This window comes from Choloepus didactylus, chromosome 10 (genome assembly GCF_015220235.1).
Source record: "Choloepus didactylus isolate mChoDid1 chromosome 10, mChoDid1.pri, whole genome shotgun sequence".
Taxonomy (NCBI): domain Eukaryota; kingdom Metazoa; phylum Chordata; class Mammalia; order Pilosa; family Megalonychidae; genus Choloepus; species Choloepus didactylus.
In genome coordinates, this window is record NC_051316.1 from 48,001,034 (window position 1) to 48,014,209 (window position 13,176).

At 40.3% G+C, this 13,176-nt stretch overlaps 1 protein-coding gene across 1 annotated transcript in view; it reads right to left on the reverse strand.

The window, feature by feature from the left end:
• Positions 1 to 13,176, reverse strand: part of PGM5 (phosphoglucomutase 5) — a 168,452-nt gene that overhangs the window by 37,194 nt on the left and 118,082 nt on the right. The window contains exons 8-9 of the mRNA XM_037798108.1: positions 12,092 to 12,227; positions 7,782 to 7,965 (exon numbers count right to left, since the gene is read on the reverse strand). Coding sequence (XP_037654036.1) covers positions 7,782 to 7,965; positions 12,092 to 12,227 — 320 coding nt within the window. The remainder of the gene's footprint in view (positions 1 to 7,781; positions 7,966 to 12,091; positions 12,228 to 13,176) is intronic.

Consider the following 13,176-nt stretch of genomic DNA (forward strand, 5'->3'; position numbering starts at 1 on the left):
TGAGAAGCAGTCTTCAAAGTAAGCTTTTCCTCTGAAAAATCTCAAATGGTTCTTATTTCCAGACTGAGGACAACATCAAAATGTTTCCACACAGCCTGCATAACTGGAAGAGGTATTAACATGCTCAGGGTTAGCCTGACATAATCAAACTGGATTTGGTTTTCCACATCAGCTAACTGGTATGCCTTTATTTACATCAGGTTTTTTAATATCAGCTAAACCACTACTTGCAAATGACTTCAGCAGTGGTAGAATTTCATGATTTTTGAGCTTGTTAATATTTAATAGAAATGCAGGAAGTGGACAAGTCAAAAAATGATACTCGCTGCTTAAATTTTGCTTCTGAAGCATGAAGACTACTTGTTTCAAAGCTAACTTTCAAAATATGGGGAACAGCTTGGGATTGATGCCCACAACTGTGGCAATATGCCGTCTCTCTGGGCTGGCGCCATTTCCGCCATATTGTCCTGCATTCAAAGCATTAGGATTCGTGCATTCCTTCTACTGAAGCTCAGGGAGAATCACTGTGGGTGTTGAGTGGGGATCTAGACTGCAGGCTATAAATAGGAGATGGGGAGGGGATAATGGTAAGAGATCACCTGGGCGCTGACAAGGTTTCTTGTGATATTGGTGACCAAGAGAAGACAGAGGGGGCCAACCCAGAACTCAGAGGCCTTAACAGTGCCAGGCTGGCTGGAGACTCCCCACGTTTGCACAGTGAAGTCACTCTTGAGGAAGAAGTGGGCCATCCTCAGGTCTTAGGGAGCCACCTAACCCTCCCTCATCTTAACCATCTCTTCACAAGGCACAAGTTGGGAACCTCTCAAATTAGTAAGCCATTTGGTAAAACTGCACCCCTATTCACATAGGAGCTATTGGCTTATTTTCCCCACTCATATTTAAGGAAGCCAGCATCCATCCTCAGGTGACTAGGTTCCACCTGGAATAAGCTGTAACATACCCTCATGGGAAGACAGAAGGAAGAACTGCAGCTGTGAACCACGCCTCATTAAATTGCTGTTTCTCAATCAAACAGGGTCTCTCTTGGGCCCTGTCTAATGGAAGGCACACATCAACATTTCTCTTGTCACCCAAGGCCACAAAAATATGAGGAACATGGAGGTGGGCACAGTAAGTCCATGAGATCTGAGAGGCCACAGTCGTGCAGAGGCTGCTGGGAATTCACACCAGGGACTTCCTTCTCACTCCCTGAATGACCCCACAGGGTCTCAGAGGCAGGACAGACTGCACTGAACATTTCCGCGGGAATGGGGTTGGCGGGGGAGGGCTTATCACCAGAACAGGATTTTAATTTCATTTTGGATGGAGAAGCATTTCTGCCTTACCTCTAGGGATGTATGTGAAACAGCTTTTTTTTCCCATGGCCTGTTTACTGACTCCAACCCCAAATCAAGGACAAAAAGGAGCCTGAGTTACCTAAAAAAAACCTTTTCCTTTTTGAAACAGAGTGGGCAGGGGAGGGACAGAAGGAGGGAGTGGAGAAATGAAAACTTAAATCAATTCACAGATGCCTCAGAAACTGAAGAGGCCTTCTCATATCTTCACATAACATGCTGTAAAGTTCTATGCTTTTTCCCTGCTCTTCTTATCACATGTGGCTCATTAAATGCCACAATCTTTTCCAAGGATGTTTTTTAACATAATCAGTTTTAGTCAGCCATTTACTAGTGTTTATTAATCAGCAAACTAACCCAAAAGCAAGTAGAAGAAAAGAAATAACGATTAAAGCAGAAATAAATGAGCTGTAGAACAAACAAAACAAAACAGTAGAGAGAATAAATAAAACAAAAAGTTGGTTATTTGAGAAGATCAACAAGATAGACAAACCATTAGCTAGACTGACAAAGTCAAAAAGAGAAAAGACCCCCCCCCCAAAAAAAAACAAAATCAGAAATGAGAGGGGGGATATTACTGTGGATCCTGAAGAAATTTTAAAAATCATAAGAATATATACTATGAATAACTGTATGCCAACAAACTAGACAACTTAGAGGAAACGGATAATTTCCTGGAAATACATGAACAACTTAGACTGATCCAAGAAGAAACAGCAGATCTCAACAAACCAATCACAAGTAAAGAGATCCAATCAGTCATCAAAAAGCTTCCAACAAAGAAAAGCCCAGGGCCAGATGGCTTCACAGGAGAATTTTAAGAAACTTTCCAAAACGAACTGACACCATTACTGCTCAAACACTTTCAAAAAATTGAAGAAAAAGGAACACTACCTAACTCATTTTATGAAGCTAACATCACTCTGATACCAAAACCAGATAAAGACCCTACCAGAAAGGAAAACTACAGACCAATCTCCCTAATGAATATAGATGCAAAAATTCTCAACAAAATACTTGCAAATTGAATCCAAAGGTGCATTAAAAGAATCATACACCACGACCAAGTGTGGTACCTTCCAGGCATGAAAGGGTGGTTCAACATAAGAAAAGCAATCAACGTAATATAACACATTAACAGATCAAAAGGGAAAAATCAAATGATCATCTTAGTAGACACGGAAAAAGCATCCAAGAAAATTCAGCATCTTTTTTGATAAAAATACATCAAAAGGTAGGTATTGAAGGAAACTTCATCAATATGATAAAGGGCATATACAAAAAACCCACAGCCAGCATAGTACTCAACAGTGAGAGACTGAAAACCTTCCCCCTAAGATTGGAAACAAGACAAGGATGCCCACTGTCACCACTATTATTCAACCTTTTGCTAGAAGTTCTAGCCAGAGAAATTCAGCAAGACAAAGAAAATGAATCCAAATTGGAAAGGAAGAAGTAAAACTGTCATTATTTGCAGATGACATGATCTTATATTTGGAAAATCCTGAGAAATCAATGACAAAGCTAGTTGAGCTAAAAAACAAATTCAGCAAAATGGCAGGATACAAGATTAATGTGCCAAAGTCAGTAATGTTCCTATACACTAGCAATGACCTAACTGAAGAGGTGATCAAGAAAAAAAATTCTATTCACAATGGCAACTAAAAAAAATCAAGTACCTAGGAATAAACTTAACCAATGATGTAAAAGATCTCTACACAGAAAATTACAAGACTTTACTAAAAGAAATCAAAGAGGACCTAAATAGGTGGAAAGATGTTCCATGTTCATGGATAAGAAGGCTAAATGTTAAGATGTCAATTCTACTCAAACTGATCTACAGATTCAATGCAATTCCAATCAAAATTCCAACAACCTATTTTGCAGACTTGGAAAACCTAGTTATAAAATTTATTTAGAAGGGAAAGGGGCCTTGAATTGCCAAAAAACATTCTGAAAAAGAAGAACAAAGTGGGAGGCCTTACACTTTCTGATTTTAAAGCCTACTATAAAGCCACAGTGGTCAAAACAGCATGGTACTGGCACAAAGACAGACATATTGATCAATGGAATTGAATTGAGAGTTCGGAAATAGACCCCAGATCTATGGTCAACTGATTTTTGATAAGGCCCCAAATCACTGATCTGGGAGAGAACAGTCTCTTCATTAAGTGGGGCTGGGAGAACTGGATGTCCATATCCAAAGAATAAAAGAAGATCGCCACCTCACACCCTATACAAAAATTAACTCAAAGTGGATCAAAGACCTTAAAATAAGAGATGGTACAATAAAACTTCTAGAAGATAATATAGGGAAACGTCTTCAAGACCTAGCAATAGGAGGTAGCTTCTTATACCTTATACCCAAAGCATAAGCAATGAAAGAAAAAATAGATAAATGGGAACTCCTCAAAATCAACAGCTTCTGCGCCTCAAAGGACTTTGTCAAAAAGGTGAAAAGGCAGTCAACTCAATGGGAGAAAATATTCAGAAACTATATGTGTGATAAGAAACTGATATCCAGCATACATAAAGAAATCCTACAACTCAATAACAAAAGAACAAACAACCCAATTATAAAATGGGCAAAAAGATATGAATAGGCATTTTTCCAAAGAGGAAATGCATATGGCTAAAAAGCACATGAAAATATGTTAATTTTCCCTAGGTATTAGAGAAATGCAAATCAAAACCGCAATGAGAGATCATTTCACACCAATAAGAATAGCTGCCATTAAACAAATAGGAAACTACAAATGCTGGAGGATGTGGAGAAATTGGAACTCTTATTCATTGCTGGTGGGAATGTACAACAGTACAGCCACTGTGGAAGACGGTTTGGCAGTTCCTCAGAAAACTAAATAGTGAGTTACCCTAAAATCAGTCTATTTCACTTCTCAGTATACACCCAGCAGATCTGAAAACAATGATATGAACAGACATTTGCACACCGATGTTCATAGTGGTATTGTTCACAATTGCCAAGAGATGGAAACAATCCAATGTCCATCAACAGATGAGTGGATAAACAAAATGTGATATATACATACAATGGAATACTATGCAGCAGTAAGAAGGAAAAGCAAGGTCTTGAAATACATGACAACATGGATGAATCTTGAAAACATAATGCTGAGTGAAATAAGCCAGACACAAAAGGAGAGATACTGTATGTTATCACTAATATGAACTCCGTGAATGATGTAAAATCAGTATCTTATAATGTAGAATATAAGGGACCTAGATATAGACAGAAGCTAGTGAAGGGGGAATGATGACCTATTATGTACAGATATGTTAAGGAGGGTGAACTTAAATGTACGGGAATGGACAGGGGTGGCAATAGTTCATTAATGGGATTATAAGTATCAGTGCTGCATTGAAGGTGAACATGATTGAAAGTGTTGTTTAAAGGCATGTATCCCACAGATTAGCACTACAAATATAAATAAGTGCTTGCATGTTCAACTTCTAAGGTATGACATTGGTACAAAGAATTAACAATAGAATTATATTTGGAAAAAACTACCTGTTGCGTATTACAGACTATATTTAATATGAATACCTTACCAGTACTACATAATACCAGGGATAAATAATTAGGGTCTGATAAGAGCTTTGGGTGTTTGAGATTCTGATAATTGTTTAAAATTGAGAGTGATGATGATTGTAAAACTAAGTGAAGATAATGTGAGACATCGATTGTTTATCTTGAACAAACTATATGTTATGTGAAATTACGAACCCCGTACTTAATAAGTCAAGCCCTTGATCTTGAGTCTTGCTCTAGTGAAACATATAGCTATAAAGGGAAGGTTAAGCCTACCTATAATTATGTGTAAGAGTAACCACCAGAGAACCTCTTTTGTTTCTCAGAGGTGGCCTTTCTCTCTCTAAGTCCAACATGGCAAATAAATTCATTACCCTCCCCCCTACATGGGACATGACTCCCAGGGGAGTGAATTTCCCTGGCAATGTGGGACATGACTCCCAGGAATGAGCCTGGCCCTGGTATCGAGGGATTGAGAATGCCTTTTTTGACCAAAAGGGGTAAAAGAAAGGTAACAAAAGAAGGTTTCAGTGGCTAAGAGACTTCAAACAGAGTTGAGAGGCTATTCTGGAGGTTACTCTTATGCAAGCTCCAGCTAGATATTCCAGATACCCACAGTACGCCAAGCCCTGATCAACAGTAGTCCTGAAAATACTAAAAAATATCTCAGGTCCCTATCTGAGACTCTGTAAAAATTTCACTCACTAAGTTTATTTTTCAGAAACTTAAATCCTCCAGAATGATCCTATGCCAGATAAGTCCCAAAACCCAGAGGCAATAGCCTCTCCAAGATCATCAGCCAGATGCATTCCCATTCCCCATAATGTTGACACCCCTTTTCAATATGAAAAAGTTAGGGTGGTTGCTGCCCAGATATCCCTGAAGATTGAGAAAGTGATCAAATGAGAGAGAGGGGTATAGCAATAGACAAGATAGGATTTCACAAAGGATTGAAAATATGGAATCTTCATATATATATATATTTTTTTTTTTTAGTTTCTAGGATACTAGAATGGCTAGAAGGAAATAACTGACATGGTGGAACTGTAACCCATAACATGCTTTGAAATTTGCTCTGTAGCTAGTTGTTAAATTGTACTTTGAAATTTATCACATTTCTGTATATGTGTTATATTTCACAATAAGGAAATAACTGAAATTGTGGAACTGTAACGCTATAAGATTCTTTGAAATTTGCTGACTACTTGTCAAATCGTAGTTTGAAAGTTATCACTTTTCTGTATTTATGTTATATTTCACCATAAAAAATGTAAAACAAAATTTTAAAACAAACAAACAATAAATTCTACAGCAACAAAAACAAAACATAACTTGTATTTGGGAAAAGCTTGTTCTGAGGGCCCCACGTAAAATGGGAGAGGGAATGTGGTACAAAACCAGAAAAGATGTATCCAGGGCATAGCATAAGAGCTCAGATGCCACATATGAGCCCGCCACTGCATATTTCCAGGGGAGTCACTGGTATTATTTCAGAGAAAATTCAACCCAAACTACAAGAATGCATCTGGAGTGAAACAAAACACATCCCCCCCAAAAATGTATTGTGCACTCCCCAGGTAAAGGATAGCTAAGAACTTTGTGCGTCTTATTCCATTCCATTTCTAAAACAAGTCTGTGAGATCAGTATTTTACAGATGAGGAAGGAAGTGTCACTCAAAGAAAATAAACAACTTCCCCCAAATCACAAAATTACTAAGTGGCAGGGGTTGGATTTGATTCCAGATCTTACAACTTCTTAGAAGCTATTTTCTTTACTACCCGGTAACTTTCCAAAGTAAGGCTGCAGTCAATTGGTCAGGCCACAGAAGCCTCTCTATAACGAATGCCTGAAATTTTGATAGAAATGAAAGATCACCATAAAACTCAGCAGACCAGATAGAGGATACTAAGAGAGTAACAAAAGGGCACTGGGCTTAGCAACATGTGCAAGGGAAGGGAACTTAGAACAAGGAGTATATATGAAATATTAGCCAAAATGAAAATAGCAGTAACTACTATTGTGTCTAGTCCGAAAGACCTGCAACTTCTGACCTGTTTTGTTGTCTGTATGTGATGAAGAATGTATAAGAAGATAAGAATTTAGGGATTTTAGAATGGAATGTCTCTTAACATTACTCAGGTGTCTTATTTAGACAGTAAGTGTTAAAAATGTGCTCCCAAGGAGATCATTATTTGCATGGCCAATAAATAAACACAACCAAAAGGAAAATGAATTGCAAAAATAATTTTTAAAACAATTGTAATCATTTTCAAGTTAATTCACAAAAATCAGGCTGAAATTGAAGATGCGGTTGATACTGTCACTTATCTATGGTAATAATTCTCAACCATCAATCTTCCTTTTGAGTTTTGGGGCAAATTTTCCAACTGTCTCCTCCCCTACCATGAGTGTTAAACCCATATAACTAAGTTCATGTAATTCCACAATGACATAAGGTAATAGAAGATAAAATCATCTGGACCTGAGGGTCCTACACACAGCAATCTTTTGCTTTTGGAAGCTTTTATGAATCTGTCACAAATAGTGACCACTACATCAGAGAGCCTGCATGCTGCAAACATCTTAGAAGGACATGTTGGGTCTACAGCTATTTGAGGTATTGGCCCAACAGTTAACAAGTGGAGAGAATACTGGACAGTCAGGGTCCTGTGCTCTAATCCACCGTCTGCCACTAACTAGCTAGGTGAGTTGGTTAGTTAGCCCTCAATAAGGGATGTTCATTCTCCTGGGTGTAGGGTTCTCATTTGTAAAACCAGGATCCCAGAAAAGATCATCCCTAAAGTCCTCTTCAACACTATGACTCTTTGACCCTGGCTCTGCCTGATAACCTGTTTTGGGATTCTCAAGTAAATACCTGTTTCTTGGTCACAGCACCATCCACAGGGTCCACGTATTCAAAGCTGTCTGTCTTGGCCACACTGTAGACGTTGCTCCCCACAGCAAACTGCTGGCCGATGAAGGACTTGTCTGTGATCAAGGTCTCCAGGTCCCTCATGATGTAATATGTTGTCTTAGGCTCCAGCCCCTCATAGTCAAACCTGGTGAGGAGGGAAGGCAAAGAAAAACCAAAAACCCATGTGGAGAAGGCAATTTAACCACTGGTTTTGTTTTCATGGAAGGACTATACAGAAAAGCACCTCCAACTAGTCTCCCCTCTTCTACTTGGTCCTTGCAATCCATTCCCCATGCTGCAGCCAAAGTGATCTTTTAAAATTCCAATGGCTGCCCATCAAGTTGAGAACAAAAACTCAAAACCCTAACCCCAGTCTACAAAGCACTTCAGGATCTGACTCTGCCCAACTCCTCAACTTGACTTTGTTCCACTTCCCCCTTGCTCACCATGCTTCAGATACATTGGTCTCCTCTCAGCCCTTTCTTGCCTCTGGGCCTTTCCCCTTGCTGTTTGTGGTATACTCTTCCCCCAGCTATTCAAAAAGCTAGCTCATTTTCTTGCAGTTTTCAAACTGAGAGTCGCCTCCAGAAAGTGGCCTTTTATGACCATCCATCAAAGTAGCCTGCCTCTGTCATATCACACACTCACCCTTTCTATTTCCTTTTGCAGTTATCCCAATTTATATTTACCTTGTCTGTTTATTTGCTTACTTATCTATCGTCTGTGTTTGCCCACCAGAATGTAAGGAGGGCAAGAGACCTTGCCTGTCTTGTTCACTGCTCCTCTGGTTCACAGCAAGTATTTTGTAAACAGAGTGTGTACTGGGTTGAATTCTTGTCCACTAGAAACCTCATAATGGGACCTTATTTGGAAATATTTAGAGCTGTAATTAAGGATCTTGAGAAGCAATTGCCCTGTATTTAGAGTGGGCCTTAGAGGAGAGAACCCAAAGAGGCACACATGTGATGACAGGGGAGAGACTAGGGTTGTGCTCTCATGAGCCAAGGAACACCCAGGACAACTAGAAGCTGGAAGAGATAAGGAAGGATTTTTTCCCTAGAGACTTCAGAGAGTAGGGCCTCAATGACACCTTAATCTTGGACTTATAGCCTCTAGAGTTAAGAGAGAATAAATTACTGTCATTTTAAGCCAACCAGTTTGTGGGACTTTGTTACAGCACCTGAGGAAGCTAAAACAGAGTGGAATGGAGGACTGAAGGGAGGAAAGAAAGAGAAAGGAAAGACAAAGGAATCAAGCAAGGTAGGTGCTGAGAGAAGGAGGAAGGGAGTCCAACGTACCCCAAAACTCTCTTGGAAACTTGAGCAAATGTCACCTTTGTACCATTTTTAAAAATCCTTGTAGCCAAAAGCATCAAAGGTAACAATGGTGCTGGGAGGTGATCAGAGCTTTGGAATCAGGCTGGGTCCGTTTGAAGCTAGGTTTTGTACAAGCTTACCCTTACCTGCTCTCAACCTGATTCCTAATCTGTGAAAAGAAACAGAGACTAAAAATTGTATTGATTTCATCTGTTGTTGTTGGGTTCAAATGACTCAATGCATACTGAATAGTTGGCACAGTTAGTGCCAGACTGCATGGCTTAAAAACAGTTCACCATTTTTATTCTTGAAACTACCATCAAGAAACTGCAGGATCTTTCCCAAGGTCTGATAATCATGATCAAGACCTAATGGTACACTAGGAGGGTCTGTTTAAGGAGGAAGCCCCGGGAGGGGCACATGGATGGGGAGAGATCGCATGTTTGGGCTTCCTGTAGTGTAGAGGAAGTATGTGTGCTCTTAGAGTGAACTGAAAGAAGGAAGCTCTGAATACTAGTGAGTATATTTTACCACCCAAGATCTTTTATGTTTTCCAGTAAATGTAAGGGGTTTAGTAAAAATGGAGAACAAGGAATAATACCATGTCTGATGATGGCTTTTCTGCATCTCTAGTCCTTTCTTTTATGCTCTACCTCCTACACAGGTGTCTCTTCCCAAGCCGCAGAAACAAAACACCAGGTAACTCCCTCAGAACATCCTTTCTTGGCAATGTATGTGTTCTAAGTCACATTCTCTTTTAAGATACTCATTTGGGAATGGTAAAGATCCACCCAAGCAGAAAGGGGCAGGAGGATGGATTAAGGGAGTCCACTAGAGGATGTAGAAGCATTGAAAGACTCAGGTTGAGAAAATCCACTGATATGATGGATTATGTTCAATCTATGAGTGAAAGACATCAGACACCTTGCACAAATGCTCAGCCTGAACACAAGCAGGTCCTAGCATGACCTTCCCCACAGTAACCCAAACTCTACTGCCAATCACCACCAGGAAACTGCCAATATCAGCCACCACCTCCACCACCATCCTTTCAAAGGAAGAAGCCTTTAGATGAAGAATTCCTTCTGAGGCCCACTCAGGTGAGGAAAATGGTCTGGGAGATTTTCTTAGATACAACTTCAGGCTCAGTGCCAGTTGAACTGCAATTGTTATATTATCCCCTCCCTACCCAGCAAATTGTCGGACCAGAAATCACTTTATTTCACAAGCACCCTTCAATTTGCCATTTGTTGGGAGGTGAAGGAAATGTTTACTTTTCATTCTACCTATTCCCTCCTTCCTTTTTCTTATCTCTGTGATCCTTTTGGACAGAAACCCAAAACACAATTTAATGTATTATAAGAATTTAAATTTCCACTGCATACTATTCTCTGATACAGAATTTGTTTTTTAAAAAAGTAATTATCATGTAAGCTCTTGGCCTAAAAAAATGAACTATGTTATAAATACACTTATCATAACAACCTTTCTTCATAACATCATTTCTTCAAAACACTGGCAGAAACCTGGATAACCATTCCATAAATGATGAGGAACATGTCCATGTCTGAAAGAGATCTCACTAAGCCAGGAGCTGGCAATCGTAATATATTTTATCAGGTTGTACCTTGGGGAACAGCTTCATGCAAAAGAAGGATTTGATGTGCCAATTAGCTCTTGGTATGCCAAAAAAGCGCACAAGAATCAGGGCTTGTTGGCACATGTTAGAAACTCTAATGAGTAAAACAAGTTCCCGCCTGCCTTGAGAGTCCTTATTTTCTGATACACTGAATAACCTGAGGTGGTTTGCAGGTTGTCATCACATCCCCAGCCTTCTTACTAAACAGGGAACTGAGAATATCGAGAATATCACGCGTTGTCTACATTTTCCAGAGCTTTGCAGACTCTTTGATTTTAATGAGTTCTAAACACAGGCTTCCTATTCTCTGATGTTTATCTAAGTAAATGACATCTTAAGAGAAGAAACAATCACCCTTTAAGGGAAGTCTAAAGCTCTCTTTCTGCTCTCCACGCTCTTGAAACACAACTGAACGTCCAAACTATTCATAAGCAAAGCAAAATGAGCCAGAATCTCTCTGTTTTTAAGACACAGAGAACCTCAGAGACTGTTCCAGGATTCTCTCATCCCACCTCCAAGTGAACAGCCTTCCCTCCCACCCCTGCCCCCAAACCATGGCTTGGTGCTGGGTAAGCCTATGCGGCAGACCTTGGCACACATTCGTAGCAGGCAGCCATGCAGCCCGAAGACTTTTGCCCCACTTACTTCAACAACAGGAAAGCGATGGAGACCCCCAACCCTAAGCTCTTATCTGCTGACCCTTTCCCCTGCTCCTTCAAGGGTAACATTCCCCTTTTCTGTACCTCATTTCATGGGAACAAAATCTTTAGCAAAAAACTGGGGCTTCTGAAACCACCTGACTATTTCAGACGGCACCAGCTCAGATACCTTGGACATTGTTCAGACCGCCAGTGGAGAGGTAGGACAAAGGCAGAGGAAAGGTTACAAATGAACTCCATCCCTGCCATCTTCAGCAGTGTCTCTGCCCCTCCTTCCTTGAGAAATTTGGGAGTGGGGGAGCAAACAAGGAAAGCCTTGTTTCACTGCACAATTCTCATAGGCACCACATTTACTAGAGGATTTTTCATGGCTCTGAGGTTCAGGTTCCCTTTGGGGACGGCTGCCCACCTTGCAGGACTGATGAAAGGATTACACTGGGAAGTCACTAGAGGAGAGTAAACCCCTCCCCTCCAAGTGTGGTAGCTCTTGATAATGCTGCCATCCCCCTATCAGGAGTTATCCAGCTCCAGCCTCTGTGTGTCTCTAAGATCTTCTTAAAGATTCCTCCTTTGTAAGGTTCCAGTCCACCAGCTTTAGAAACCTTCTCTAAGAGTAGTTGCCCATGGCCATACGGAGACCCTTGCTCTTCTCCTCACCTGCAATAGTAATGGCGGCCAAATTTGGCCCAGTGATCTCGGACAATCTCCTCTACACTCTGCTTCCGGGCAGCGATAATGGAGAGCCAGACCAAGACAGCCCAGAGGCCATCTTTCTCTCGGAGGTGATCAGAGCCTAAGGGAAAAAGAAACATTTTGCTGAGAATTTATTTCTGGCAGGGAAAGTAAAAGATAAATGAATGAAGAAGAGCAATTAGCAGTCGAGTTTTGTTGGATATATTTATTCATTGTGTTACATATATGCCCCATAATATATTTGCATTTCTGAAAATATGCAATTGAAATTCAAATAAAATAAAATAATATTACCAAATGAGATCAATCCTCCTTAAAAAGCCAAGGTGACATCATATTTGCCCAGTGGTATCATTCACTCATTCATTTATTCAATAACTATTTGGTGAGCCTCTATAATGGGTCAAGCATTATACTAGCTTGAATTCAAGTAGGTGGAGATCGGCAACAGAAAAGTAGACAAATATGAGAATAAGACACATCAAATGAGGACAAGTGCTATGAAGAAAATAAACCTGGGTGATAATGTCACAGAGCGTGACAGAAGCAAAGGCTGCTTTACCTAAAGTAGTCAGGTTCAGCCCCACTGAGGGGCAGACATCATAGCTGACATCTCAGAAGAGGGAGCTAGCCATGCCAAGATCTGGGGACAAAGCATTCCAAGCCAAGGAAGAAGTGCAAAGGTCCCGAGGCAGGAAAGAGCTGGGAAGCAAAATCCTACAGCTATTTATACAGATAGAATTAGAGGTTGTTCCCATTGCGGCATTCACACAAATCAAGAGTGCAGTCTGAACAGGTAGCTTCCTGAGCAGTAAGAACATGATGTGGTAGAGGAAAATAAAGGGCATGTTAAGAGCCCTTTAAAGCATCTGTTTATTGGCCCATGGTAAGCTTTCCCTGAAGTGAATAAGGCTCTGAATGCAAAGGAATGTGTTGTAGTGAGAAAAACACGGTGTCATAGAAAAAGGATTTAGAACTAGAGCTCAAAACCAAACTGAGCTACTTCCCAGGTATGGGAGACGTTTTTAAACTTTCTGGGTCTCAGCTTC